This window comes from Tachypleus tridentatus, chromosome 6, assembly GCF_004210375.1.
Source record: "Tachypleus tridentatus isolate NWPU-2018 chromosome 6, ASM421037v1, whole genome shotgun sequence".
Lineage (NCBI taxonomy): Eukaryota > Metazoa > Arthropoda > Merostomata > Xiphosura > Limulidae > Tachypleus > Tachypleus tridentatus.
This window is the reverse complement of record NC_134830.1, coordinates 27,451,357-27,464,011: the sequence shown is the minus strand read 5'-3', so window position 1 is coordinate 27,464,011 and position 12,655 is coordinate 27,451,357. Positions and strand designations below refer to the sequence as shown.

The following is a 12,655-nucleotide window of genomic DNA, read 5'->3' as shown; positions in this document are numbered from 1 at the left end:
GTGGGCCTGGCATGGCTTGGTGGATCAAGGTCTTCGACTCGTAATCTGAGGGTCGCGGGTTCGGATCCCCGTCGCACTAAACATGCTCGCCCTTTCAGCCGTGGGAGCGTTATAATGTTACGGTCAATTCCACTATTCGTTGGTAAAAGAGTAGCCCAAGAGTTGGCGGTGGGTGGTGATGACTAGCAGCCTTTTCTCTAGTCTTAAACTACTAAATTAGGGATGGCTAACGCAGATAGCCCTTGTGTAGCTTTGCGGGAAATTAAAAAAAACCAAAAACAAACTGCTTCTTGTGTTCGCACACTTGAAGAAGTTAAGCGCTGTTATTTACTATTTTATTGTTGTCATACTATAAATTACTTTCTAAATTTCGTCAGAAATGGGGAGTTTTTTATTTCTATTATAGTACGTAAATTAGAGGACTGATTTGCTCAAAATTATTGTCTTTAAAATATTAACACTTACGTGTGAAGACTGCTTTGTAACAGTATTTTTGTATGCATGTTATGGTTAGGAGAATTTTGTGAAATAACGAGATTGGTTGGTGAGCATTTTGCTGAAAATGTTTTATGTCAAAAGCAGGGTAGTTTGAACGCTATTTATGAAAACTACTTACAATACCAGCACCAGATCTACAGGGTGGCCCATAAGTCCCTACCCATTCATATATCTTTATATCCATATAAATTTAATTAAACAAATACTTGTATCATAATTAACGTTAACAGGAATTATTTGTCATACACAATTGCATTAATAAAATTAGACAATTACATATGTGATGGTCCCCAGTAGCATAGCGGTACGTCTGCGGACTAATAATGCTAGAAATCGAGTGTCAATACCCGTGTAGGCAAAGCACATTGTGGCTTTGTACTTAACTATAAACAAAGTGACGTTATCTACAGGGTGGCCCGTAAGTCCCTATCCATCCATATATCTTATGTACCAGTGTATCTATGTGCTGTCCCTCATTCTCGCTGCATAATATTATGCGACGCCATGTTCTGTGAGACATTTTCCTCAACATGGGTTTACATCGGCCATATTTCTCTGAAAAAAGAAACAAATTTATAATACATGCGTAATTGAATATAACATAATAACATATGGATGAGTAGGGACTTACGGGCCACCCTGTTGAAGAATATTTCCTGTATTTGTACATAAGTGCATGCCTTTGCTTGCTTAAGATGTGTTTGAAGCAAGAAAAATCAGGTTTTTTTTGTTCCCCTCCCTACACGTCCCTAAACTGTTTTTCAGAAGTATTTCCCGTGACCTAACCCATTTACTTTAATAAAAGCAGCCGTTTTATTATTAGGTCAAACTATTTATTCTACGATCCTCAAGGTCTTTGCGTGGAATTTGGGCTATACATTGACCTTGTGATCAGTTTAATACCTCCCACAGTACATTTTCTCTAATTAATTTTCAGGTTTTGTGTTTACTTTTGACGTCACAATAATGGTTACTTTTTTTCATCTGGTAAACGAAGATCTCTCCCACAACGTTTTGCCTACCTCTATACTCTCGTTTCTCCGCACTACTGAGGTCAATGACCGATCACAACTTATTTCCAGCTGCTGCTTTGTGGCATTATACTATGGGAAAGACGCTTCCATCCCAGTAGTGCTAACGCTTTCTCCTGAACTGAGATATTTGTCAATTTCCCACAAAACAAGGTTTGGAAATATTCGTAAGGAAAGGAAAAAAACAAAAAACGGTTCATATTCAAAATTAACTGAATCATAGTGGTCGAAAAATCTCCCCTCTGCTAGAACCTCATCAAATTACGTGGAAGGCAACGACACGTTCATGCAGGGCACGTTTAATAGTGATATGTGTGCGAGTTTTTTTTTTTTTTGTTTTACAAAGATCTACTGATATCATAATGAATAACAGCATTTTTGGATTTTTTAATCTGGCACGAACCTTTCGAGACTTTTGTTGTTATTAAAGGTAAGGATTTGATTTGCTACCTTATGTAGGTCTGGGTTGTTTGTATTTCTTGCAGAACAAATAATTTCTGAGTTAAGCATCTTTTTGTTATATCTCGTCGCTTGACGCCCAGTTTGTTTTTGTTTTGACGTAAGCATCACGTTTTTAATGGAGAGAACATTAAAATAACCGAAAACTTATAAAATCCTGTTTCTTAATTGTCAAATAACGATTTATAAGCGTAATAAAGCGATTTATTTTTGTTGGGGAACGTACTACGTAATTCGACAAAACAACGTTCTAACGAAACGTTTAGTATGTTCCCCTAAACAAAAATCACCTTATTGTTCTTATAAATCTGTTTGTCAGCTAATTATCACAATGATACAATGTGCTTCCTTACTCAAACCTGTTTCTTATGCGTGTAACATGAAACTGTTTCTTCCGTATTTGTCACGGTTGAGGAGCAAGTATGCATGTAACAATCACTTAATCATGTTGAAAGTTAAGTAAAGTTTACCAACTTTTGTATACGAGAAGAATGTAACAACTTATGTAATGCGTATTATTATGAGTAATAGTGAATGTTAAAGACCTTGTTTTTTATTTACTTAAACACTGCGACCTTCAACAAACTTATTTACCACCCAGATCAATGTTCGTTTCTTACCTGAGTTGAAATATTGGCCAATCGCCAGTGTATGCATTACAGGTGTTCTTTTTTTTTATATAATTACATATTTTGGTAAAAGATTTAAAACAAAGAGAAGAAATTTGCAATAATTATAAGAGAACAACAAAGTATTTTAATAAGTAAACTTATGTACTTGTTACGTTCGTTTCTTATACTCGGATGTGTATATTTTATTTAGCAAACTTTCTGAGCTCTCCACAGTCCACCAGAATACAAGAGACCGACTACACTGTACACATAGTGAGTGACCCGAAGACGAAAGGCGGAAACTTTCGAAACGTCGTCCTCTACACTTGTATTTCTACAACAGGCTGTTGCTGTCTATTCAACTAAGTTTCATCATGTGTTTCTTTTATATACTAAACTTTTTGAAAGATCTAAAATGATCGTATCAAATAAGGTCGGTGCTGCTGGCGAGTGATGTTTTTTTTTGCCACAGATCCGAAGCGTCTGGCGTTAAACGTGTGTTACCCATTGTTACCTGGTCGAACCGCCTTCTCATTCAGTGACCCAGCTTTTGATGATAGTCGTTGCATGAAATCTGGCCCACTGCTCCAGTGCCAGTAGCAGAACCGGTTTGGCCGGTCCGTAGTCAGAAAGTTTCCGTGTTGCTAGTCTTCTTTTATCCGGCATAATAATAATAAAAAAGTAACAGTTTCTTTCTACTGAAATGAGTATAACTGACACTGGTTGGAGAGTGAAGTAGTCCTCGTGTGACCTGATTTTCAGGATAAAACCTGTTGTGTGCTAATCGTAGAAAGTTGTGAGAATTTCAGGTCATCACCACACGAAATCATTATTCCATAACTTTCGTGCTGCCCTCTGTTGAGTTCACTGCTTTGTCCTTGCTCGGTAGATTTTGGCTGTTACTATTTTGACAGGGTCAATGCCCTTAGTGAGACTTGTGTGATAAGTGAAGGAAGTTGTAGATTTGCAAGTTACGTACTTCTTACATAAAGAAGATCCAACTTGCCTCTAGAGTACATATTTTGATGTCGTTATCATTACACGATATCTAATTCCAATCAGTAAACTGCTTACCTTCGCTAGCAACATATTCATAGGAGAACCTTTCGCAATCAGCTTGCCATATGTCAACAAACTGGTTGTCTTCATCCCAGGTATAGAGTTCCGTGACAAAGTACATTAGCTGGTGAGCCTTGTTTAGCCGTTTCAACAACCTATGGGTCATTGAACTTCGTGTGAGCAGTATAGTAAGCAATGATAAAATTTTCGCGAGGTGGTTCGTGCTCTAGCGGATCTAGATGAACGGGTTTAGACAGAGAAAGTTAAACGTAACTGTATTAGGTTACTAGGATGTTTCCCACGATGTTGTTTTTGCTTTCCTTATTTCTACAAATAATTTAATGAATTTACCAGTGAATTTTATCACCACACTTTATTCCGTGTCACGTGACAAACACAACTTTCGCACGTCGTTGATTAAGCGGCTAGTGGACTCATCGGTCATTCACCTCATGATGTAACAACTCTCTCTTTCGCTTTACATTTATAGCTGTGCCGATAGATGCCACTGTTTTTCATGTTTTAAAGGTTGATAAAATGATCATTTATTTGGATTTTCTGCAAGTGTTTGATAATGAGGCACCTACTACAGCGTGGACAGGTATATATAAATTACACTGTCACCTCACTAAACATGTAAAAACCAACTAAAAGTACAACAACAGTACGTACATGACGCAGTGAGCCGTATGCGACTACACGCAAATACACAAACGAAAACCATAAACGCAAATAACGTTATCTACAGAAGTAGTGATTTATAAACTTAGTAATCATTTAAAGAGTCTTGGATCTTAAACGGTGAGAATTCAGTTTGAGGTAATATCTGGATGAGAAATCCGAATCCGGTACGATATGCCACTTTAGCCTCTACCCGGAAGCGCGCACTTCAGGAGGTAGTTGAACTTATTGGCCCAGTTTTGCTCAGTGAAAGAGTTTTGTTGAATGGAACGTGTAACTCCAGCTACTAGTAGTGTATCAGTTTTTGACGTAGTATCGCAGCCTGGAAGAAATAGATTACACTTCCTCTCGTGTTATCTTCGGGCAGTTTTCGCGTTAATTAAATAAAACTGCTTAGTTAAGACGAAAGCTAAAGCTTCAGTGTATAAACGCTACCAGAAATTATAAACACTAGGGTTTTAAAAATGTTATCATATGTTATATTTTTGGCTGATCTTCATATCTTCAGTCATTTTGTGGTTATTAGTTGTGTTTTTCTTTAACTCGTCTTTATATAAAATTAACTTATAGTTTAAGACATGTCTCTGAACTTTAAAATAATACGTAAAAAAAATTTATGTATATAGCATTTCATAAACTCAAGAAAATATTCGTAAAAAGAAAAGAGCAAAATTAAAAGGGCGTTACTTGTATTGAATCTTGGTTTGTTTTGAATTTCGCTCAAAGCTACACGAGGGCTATCTGCGCTAGCTGCCCCTACTTTTGCAATGTAAGACTAGAGGGAAGGCAGCTAATCATCACCCCCCACCGCCAACTCTGGGCTACTCTTTTACCAACGAATAGTAGGATTTACTGTCATATTATAATGCCCCCCACCACCCCTTAAAGGCAGAGAATGTTTGGTGTGACGGGGATTCGAACCCGCGGCCCTTAGATTAACGAGTTGAGCGCCTTAACCACCTGGCCATGCCGGGCCTATTGAATATTCCTGCGCTTTCAGTTGAATAGATTTATTTCAAGAAAATCAGTTTGTTTGGTTTGTAGTTCATACTTAAACACCCCTACCAGCTACAGAGAACAAAATTTACCCACAAACAAGGTGCAGGATTCGAGACATGGTTTCTCAGATCAACATTAAGGCACGATGACAAATGGGCCACGCCTATATTTAATTATAGATTTTTATTTTGCAAGTCCTGAAGTGAAATATACAAAATTTTATGTCCATGCGCGAAAAGCAGTTCGTTCTTAGAGGACTGACGTGTAAGTAAATCGAAAGTATTGAGATATTTTATTACCACATTTCATCTTATAACGACTGTATTTCCATAACAATATCCACTAATTATCATTAATATGTTCAGAAAGATATAAACATGGGCGCCCACAGGAGAACCTGATGGATTATTTTACCCTTACATTTGACAAAAACATGCACGCATTATGATATAAACTTAACATCGTAATTAAACTAAATGGTTTTTAGTAAAATTGATTAAAAACGTAAATTTATGTTTGTGTTTAGGGACATATTCTTTTAGTTTGTTGACTTGCATTGTAAGAGATGATCCCTTATATTCATGTTTTCCCCTCTTACAGCCTCTCCCGGTGAAAATATTTCTGTGGGCGTCCGTGATAATGTTTATTTACTTTAAAAAATAATAAAAGTCAGTGGGTGTTTAAAGCGGCTTCGGATAGTATGATTTGGTGGACAAAATATCGAAAAAAACTACGAAATCTCACTGTTACGTCATAAATGACACATTAAAAAAACGTGGACTTAAAAACAAACTCACTTGTAGCAGAAAAACAAAAGCGACGTAATATATTAGTACCTCACGGCTTCAAACACTGCGTGCACTCTTACAATGATTTGTGGTTTTATTCTTATATTTCAGTAAGATTATGTTATAGCCGGGTAAGGCATAGTGGTTAACTTGCTTGGACTGTGAATTTGAAAGTTCATGATTTGTGGCTCATTTCTCTTTGGTGCAGTAAGTACGTGATAAAAGTGATTATGAAGTCTTGCTGTTTGTTAAAGTAGAACCGTTTGAGAATTGGCGATGGATGCTATTTACAGGCTTCGTTCCTTGTATCAGTTCCAAGTTAAAGATATATATATATATGCCATGTAGTGTTACTCGAAATTTCTGAAACAAACACACTGGAAAAAAAGAAAAGACTACACTACCATGACAAATGACAGTGAAGTCTACTAAAACAGACGCAGAGAGTCAAGACAAACAACTCTGAAGATGGTTAACTGTTTTCATATTTATTTCCTCCATTTTGTCTTGTTCTGGAATAATAACGTAAAACATTTCTCAGAAGACAACGGTGCGGTATTCATTCTTCTATAAATATTCTGACAATACGAAGGTTTTATTTTGAATTATTGTGTATAAAAACTTAATATTTAATTAGTTGTTGGCACGTTACTTTTTGAAGTATAACTAACGAATGAAATTATGGCGATTTTTATTGATATTTATTTGTTTCTTTTCTACTCAGTAAGGACATCCTGTTGGAACGTCACGTGAAAAAAGCCAACATTATCATCAGACAATATTATTTTCCCCCCATTTTAATCGATATTTAAAAATCTCATTAATTTCTGTTTTATGTTTCGGGATAAATCACCTTATTATGTCCTTAAAATGATTTACTATTAACAATTTTCTTCCCCTGATTATTCAAGAACTAAAATCGATATATGTGCTCAGTGTCCTGGTTTTGTTTGTTTGTTTATTTTCAAATATAGAAACAGCGCAGTTCCAATTTGCAAAATATTCTGTCAACACTTCGTATTAAATGGTCTCCCGCTGAGAAAGTGGTAAGTCTACGGATTTACAACACTAAAATCAAGTTCGATTCCCCTCAGTGGACACAGCAGATAGCCCGATGTGGCTTTGCTATAAGATAACACACGCACACACTCGTATTAAAGGGAAACTGTAGAAATATAGTATCTTCATTCAAAACAAGTAACATGGTCTAAGTTAAGATATTTTGTCAGACGTGTCGTTCACGTCCTTAAAAAATATATTTTTGGGCAGTTTCTCTAGAGTACATATATATATACAAATGTTATTCTAATACGTTTGTCCTGTTTTCATAGTTAGTAAATAGCATTTAAATGAGATAGTTTACGTGATTGTTCTATAATTACTTCAGATATGAGAACTAATTATGCCAAAGTGGCTTGCATGGTTACTGAAAATATTTTTCTTTCTCAGGAAGCATGTTTCCGCTTCTCCTGGAGTGGATGCGTAAGATGAGCTTATTTCATGACATCAAACTGAAACGTCGTAAAGTAGATTCAAGATGCAGCAGTGACGGTGAAATAAATCCAGATCCTAACAACTCTTCATCTGACAGTGCAGCCACTCTCGAACCTGTCTTAAAGGAAGGAGAACTGATCCACCTTACCAGTGATTTCTCCCTAGGATCAGATGAAGGAGTTGAAACGTCATCGATTGCTCATTCCGAAGGTCTTGACAGGAGGTCTCCTGACACAAGTTTGCTGGAAAATAAAGAAGAAGAGTCTATGAAGGAGTCATCACCGGAAAGTTCGCACTCCTCCATCCAACGAACGATCAGTTCTGAGATGGAAGAGACAAGAGAATCGTCGACTTCTGGTTCCCAACGAACACAAGGCACCAACGTTTTCGATTATGGAGGGGTTGGTGATAGAGAAATAGAAAGTACTGAATTTCAACGTGAAGGACAAAGAGAACCTGTGGTGGAACGTGGTTTAGATTTGAGCACACCGTTAAGACAAAGAGGATTCATGGAAGAACTCCCTCACCTGAATCCTCATCTATGGGCACCCTCTAGTGCTCAAGCTTACAGACATCATTTTACTGCTAATCAGGAACAGCCTCAGGAAGAACAGCATGGTTTATCTTTGTTAAGAGTGGCGTCGCAGTACAAAACGCCATTGCTAATGGGAGATATTCCAGGCTCTGGTCCTGGCAAAACAATGATCTGGACTGGACAGAGTCCATCTCAGGGACTTCAAGAATGTCAATATGACCACACTGGCCCTACAGGCACGTTAAGTAGCGAAACTGCTTTAAGTCGTCGGCACAGCGTGTCTATTATAGAGAGGACAGGGTTTTTAGGTAGTCCCTTTGCCTCACAATCCAAACCACCTTCCGTGTACACTTCGACACCTTCATCTTCCACAGCTTCCAGTGCGACATCTGTTGGTCAGTTTGGGACTAGTACTGGTTCAAATAATGAGTTTCCTCTTAAAGGGAACTATCCTTCTTCCACGCTTCAATACGGGGCAAATGTGCAAAGGATACAGTTCACATCAGCGTCAACTCCTACGTCAAGGGAGGATGTACTGCCTCAGTTTCGTAGTCGGAGCAGTAGCTTAGTGAGCACGAGCGTAGCCTCTTGGCAACCACAACCACCAAGTCTTCTCTCTCCTACACAATTATCAGACTCTCAGGCTCTAAATCTTAGTGTTTCGTATAACCGCAAAGAAGAATCTACTACCATGGTAGCGACGCCATCTACATCTCGTGGTCCTCAAGGTGATGAGGAGGAAGAAGACAACCCAATGGTGTGTATGATTTGTGAGGATAAAGCCACGGGTCTTCACTATGGCATTATAACTTGTGAAGGGTAAGTTCAACATGCGAGTTTTAGATCGAGTTCACTATTCTCATATTCAGTGTAACACATTCGAAAAAGTATATAAGTCCAAGAACGACTTGATGAGTGCATTTAAATGGATTTAAGGGTAAAATATTTAGAACGTAACTTTGTTGTTCTTATGTTCTTATTTCAGTTAGTTTCCGTAATGTACACATTTAATGTTTTGCTAAAATGAAAGTGACCACGTGTTCATCATTTATATTCTGATTTGAAATTTTATGCAAATATTTCGATGATTGGTTTGTTTCTTGAGGCCAATGTTTATCATAGTTTTCAAAATTTGCTCCAAAGGGGTTTTTACTTGAACTGTGTGAATTTGGAAGATTACATAAGTGGAGCTTCTCCAACTGAAGGATTAGATAAGGAGATTGTCCTAAACTATGTTAGTTTGGAGGATGACTCAAACTAAGGAAGTTTGGAGGGTTATTTATATAAGGAGGCTTCTAAAGTATTGTATTATTTGAGGACTATTTAAGGGATTTATTAATAATGGTTTAAGTTAGGAGGTTATAAAAAGAAGACTTTTTCGCACTGCTGTATGTATGAGATGTTATATAAAGAGAATTGCTCAAACTGTGTAACGTTGGAAGATTATGTAAGAGAAATTTCTCAAACTGCGGTAGCTTGGGGGTTTTCTTTCCACATTTTCATGAAATTTGTATTTTGGAAAATCAGATATTTTTCATGTGCGAATAAGTATAACTTAATATTGAACATTACTTACACTTTAGAATTATATTATTTGTTTTGAATTTCGCGCAAAGCTACACGGTGACTATTTGCGCTAATCGCCCCTACTTTAGGAATGTAAGATTAGAGGGAAAGCAACCAATCATCATCGCTCACCACCAACTCTTAGGCTACTCTTTTGCCAACGAATAGTGGGTGGGATTCACCGTCACTTATAAAACCCCCCACGGCTGAAAGGGCGAGCATGTGTGGTGCGACGGGGATTCAAACCCGCGACCCTCAGAATACGAGTCGAGTACCTTAACCACCTAGCCATACCGGGCCATTAGAATGATATCTTGGAAATGTTTTCAAAGACGTAAAATTGCACGAATTAATTACTACTTTTAATTCAGTAACATGTTAACAATGATATGTTACAAATAAAGATTGATTCTCTGAATAATGCTATCTATGATGACATGATTAATTTAAATGTTAGTGGTGGCTAAATGTATTCATTTTCAGTATTGATTGTGAGAGTTGTAGAACAAGTTGAGATCTAAAATCAGGTAAAATTTAATACAATTTAAAGTACATTGAACAAAAGCTCCAGTAAGCTATTATATGTTTTATATACATAAACAACATCTGTGTTGAAATATATCAGAAAGCTCTCATTGCGTGTAAGCCTGACAAATGGATGGTTTAGTTTTATTTTTTTTCCCAGTATCAGATTTCTTGTAAAATGCCAATGTATAGTCTGTATTTGACTAGAAATTAGAAAAGTCACATTTAAAATATACAGTAGTTGATTTGCAATACGAATAAGTCTCCATATCACTTTTGCTGTTAAAATAGTTTGTAAGTTTTGTTGGAGAGAAAAACTATGTAGATGAAACTACTCTGCAAATGATTTAGAATGACTTAATAACACGTGAAAACGATTTTACGGTAGCATTTGCTTTTGTCGTAGTAATCGAGTCCAGTTGAGCATTCATAAGACTAGCTATACGGATGGCAAGATTGATTTCGAATTTTGTTTCACGTACAGAGCTTACTCTGATTGGAATATATTATTAGTATTTATTGTATTACATACACTGCTTACAAATTAGGTTGTAGGTCCAATATTTATTGGTGCTTTTATAAAACTCCGGTGTAAAAACAACAACAATAAACATCCTGTAAACTACTCGCGATAGGTGATGGTCACGTGATGAATTTCAAGACATTTTACGAGGACAGAGTATGATAAAGTAATATTAAAATAATGTTTTTTTTTTTAATTTCTTTCTGTTTTTACATGTTAGAAGCACTTAAATTTTGTTACTGGCGTGTTAATTTACGATCACCAGTGCGAATAACGTGATGCATGTATGTGTGTATGTCCAATAAGCAAGTGTGAACTATTTTAACTCCGAAATTTACGTTACCAACTCATGTTTAACATTCGGGTAATAAATATCAAAGACGCCATAAGACGCCTTTTAGCTCATAATTCCGACATCTTGTAATCGATCCAAGATTTAATTACACTTTTGGACTCGGGGGTCAAACCCCTCGATTGGTCTATTTGACCACACCTAAGGTCTCATTAATTAACTCTAATCCTGCATGAAATAAATTTAATATGAGGGCGGGCTGGTAGAGATCCCGATAAATAATAATATCGAATGGGGTATACGCGCACCCCACGATTGTTATTGTTGGTGCACAAAACTAGAGGTAATAAAAGAGGGGGGAAAGTCCCACAGATTAATCTAATAATGCCTAAATGACTTCAAATGCCACGGCTGTTGAGGATTCCATCTTGTTTTCTTTTTCTCTTTAACACTTTGTAAGTCTACAGATTAGAAAGTTGAATATTTGATTTGTTTGTATTACATTACTTCCATTGATTTTGGGAAATATTACTTACAACGATAGATGAATATTTCTTACAAATAAAAATAAGAAAAGGTAAAATAAAAAAAAAGAATTTTTAGAATTTAATAGGGAAAATGTGAACACTATGAAATTAGCCTAAATACTAGCTGGTCAAAAGTTTAAGACCATTCCAAAAAGAAATCCTAAACAGGGTAGGAAATGCCCAACAAGAGGTCTCAGTAGTGAGTTGCATGGCCGTTATTGCGAATAACTTCAAACATTCGCTTGGCATGGTCGATATAAGCGTTTGTAGAAGGCTGACTGGAATGTTATTCCAAGTGGTGAAGATGGCTTCACGAAGATCACGCACTGTTTGGAATTGACGTCCATTTCTATAGACTTCCTTTGCCATCCACCCCCAAACATTTTCAATGGGGTTCAGTTTGGGCGAACATGCTGGATGGTCCAAAAGAATCACGTTATTCGCCATGAAAAAAGTCCTTTGTTCTGTGGGCATTGCGGATTGCAGCGTTGCTCTGCTGAAAGATCCAGTCATTTTCACACAAGCGAGGGCCTTCAGTCAATAAGGATGCTTTCTCCAACATGCCAATGTAGGCAGCTGCTGTTTGACGCCTCTGTATAAACTGAAGCTCCATTGTTCCATGGAAGGAGAAAACACCCCAGATCATGATGGAATCTCCTCCACTGTGTCGTGTATAAAATGTCTCCAGTGGGATATCCTTATCGTGCCAGTAACGTTGGAAGCCATGTGGACCATTCAGATGAATTTTTTTCTCATCAGAGAACAAAACCTTCGTCCACTTTTCTACGTCCCATGTTTGGTGCTACTCAGCAAAGATTGACCAAGCTGTTTCGATGTGTGTAAGGAGGCGTGGCCTTTGAAGACGTTTACGGCTTTTAAAGCCTTTCTCTCTGAGATGCCGTCTTATTGTTCTTGAGCTGCATTCTGCGTCCGTAAGAGCCTTAATATGGTTTGACGATCGGCTGGTGTCTTGCCGGACAACCCGTCGAATCCTCCTGCTCAACGCCGGCGAAATTTTCTTGAGCCAATCACTTAAAATTCTCGTTCGGTATCCCTCTGGGTCTTTT

General features: G+C 37.3%; 1 protein-coding gene across 5 annotated transcripts in view; it reads left to right on the top strand.

The window, feature by feature from the left end:
* Positions 1 to 12,655, top strand: part of LOC143252133 (hormone receptor 4-like) — a 137,773-nt gene that overhangs the window by 70,560 nt on the left and 54,558 nt on the right. For all 5 annotated transcript variants that reach the window (XR_013028852.1, XM_076503814.1, XM_076503811.1 and 2 more), the window contains exon 2: positions 7,576 to 8,974. Coding sequence is in view for 4 of the 5 variants with exons in the window: in XM_076503814.1 (XP_076359929.1) it covers positions 7,581 to 8,974 (1,394 nt within the window). In the remaining variant the exon portion in view is untranslated. The remainder of the gene's footprint in view (positions 1 to 7,575; positions 8,975 to 12,655) is intronic.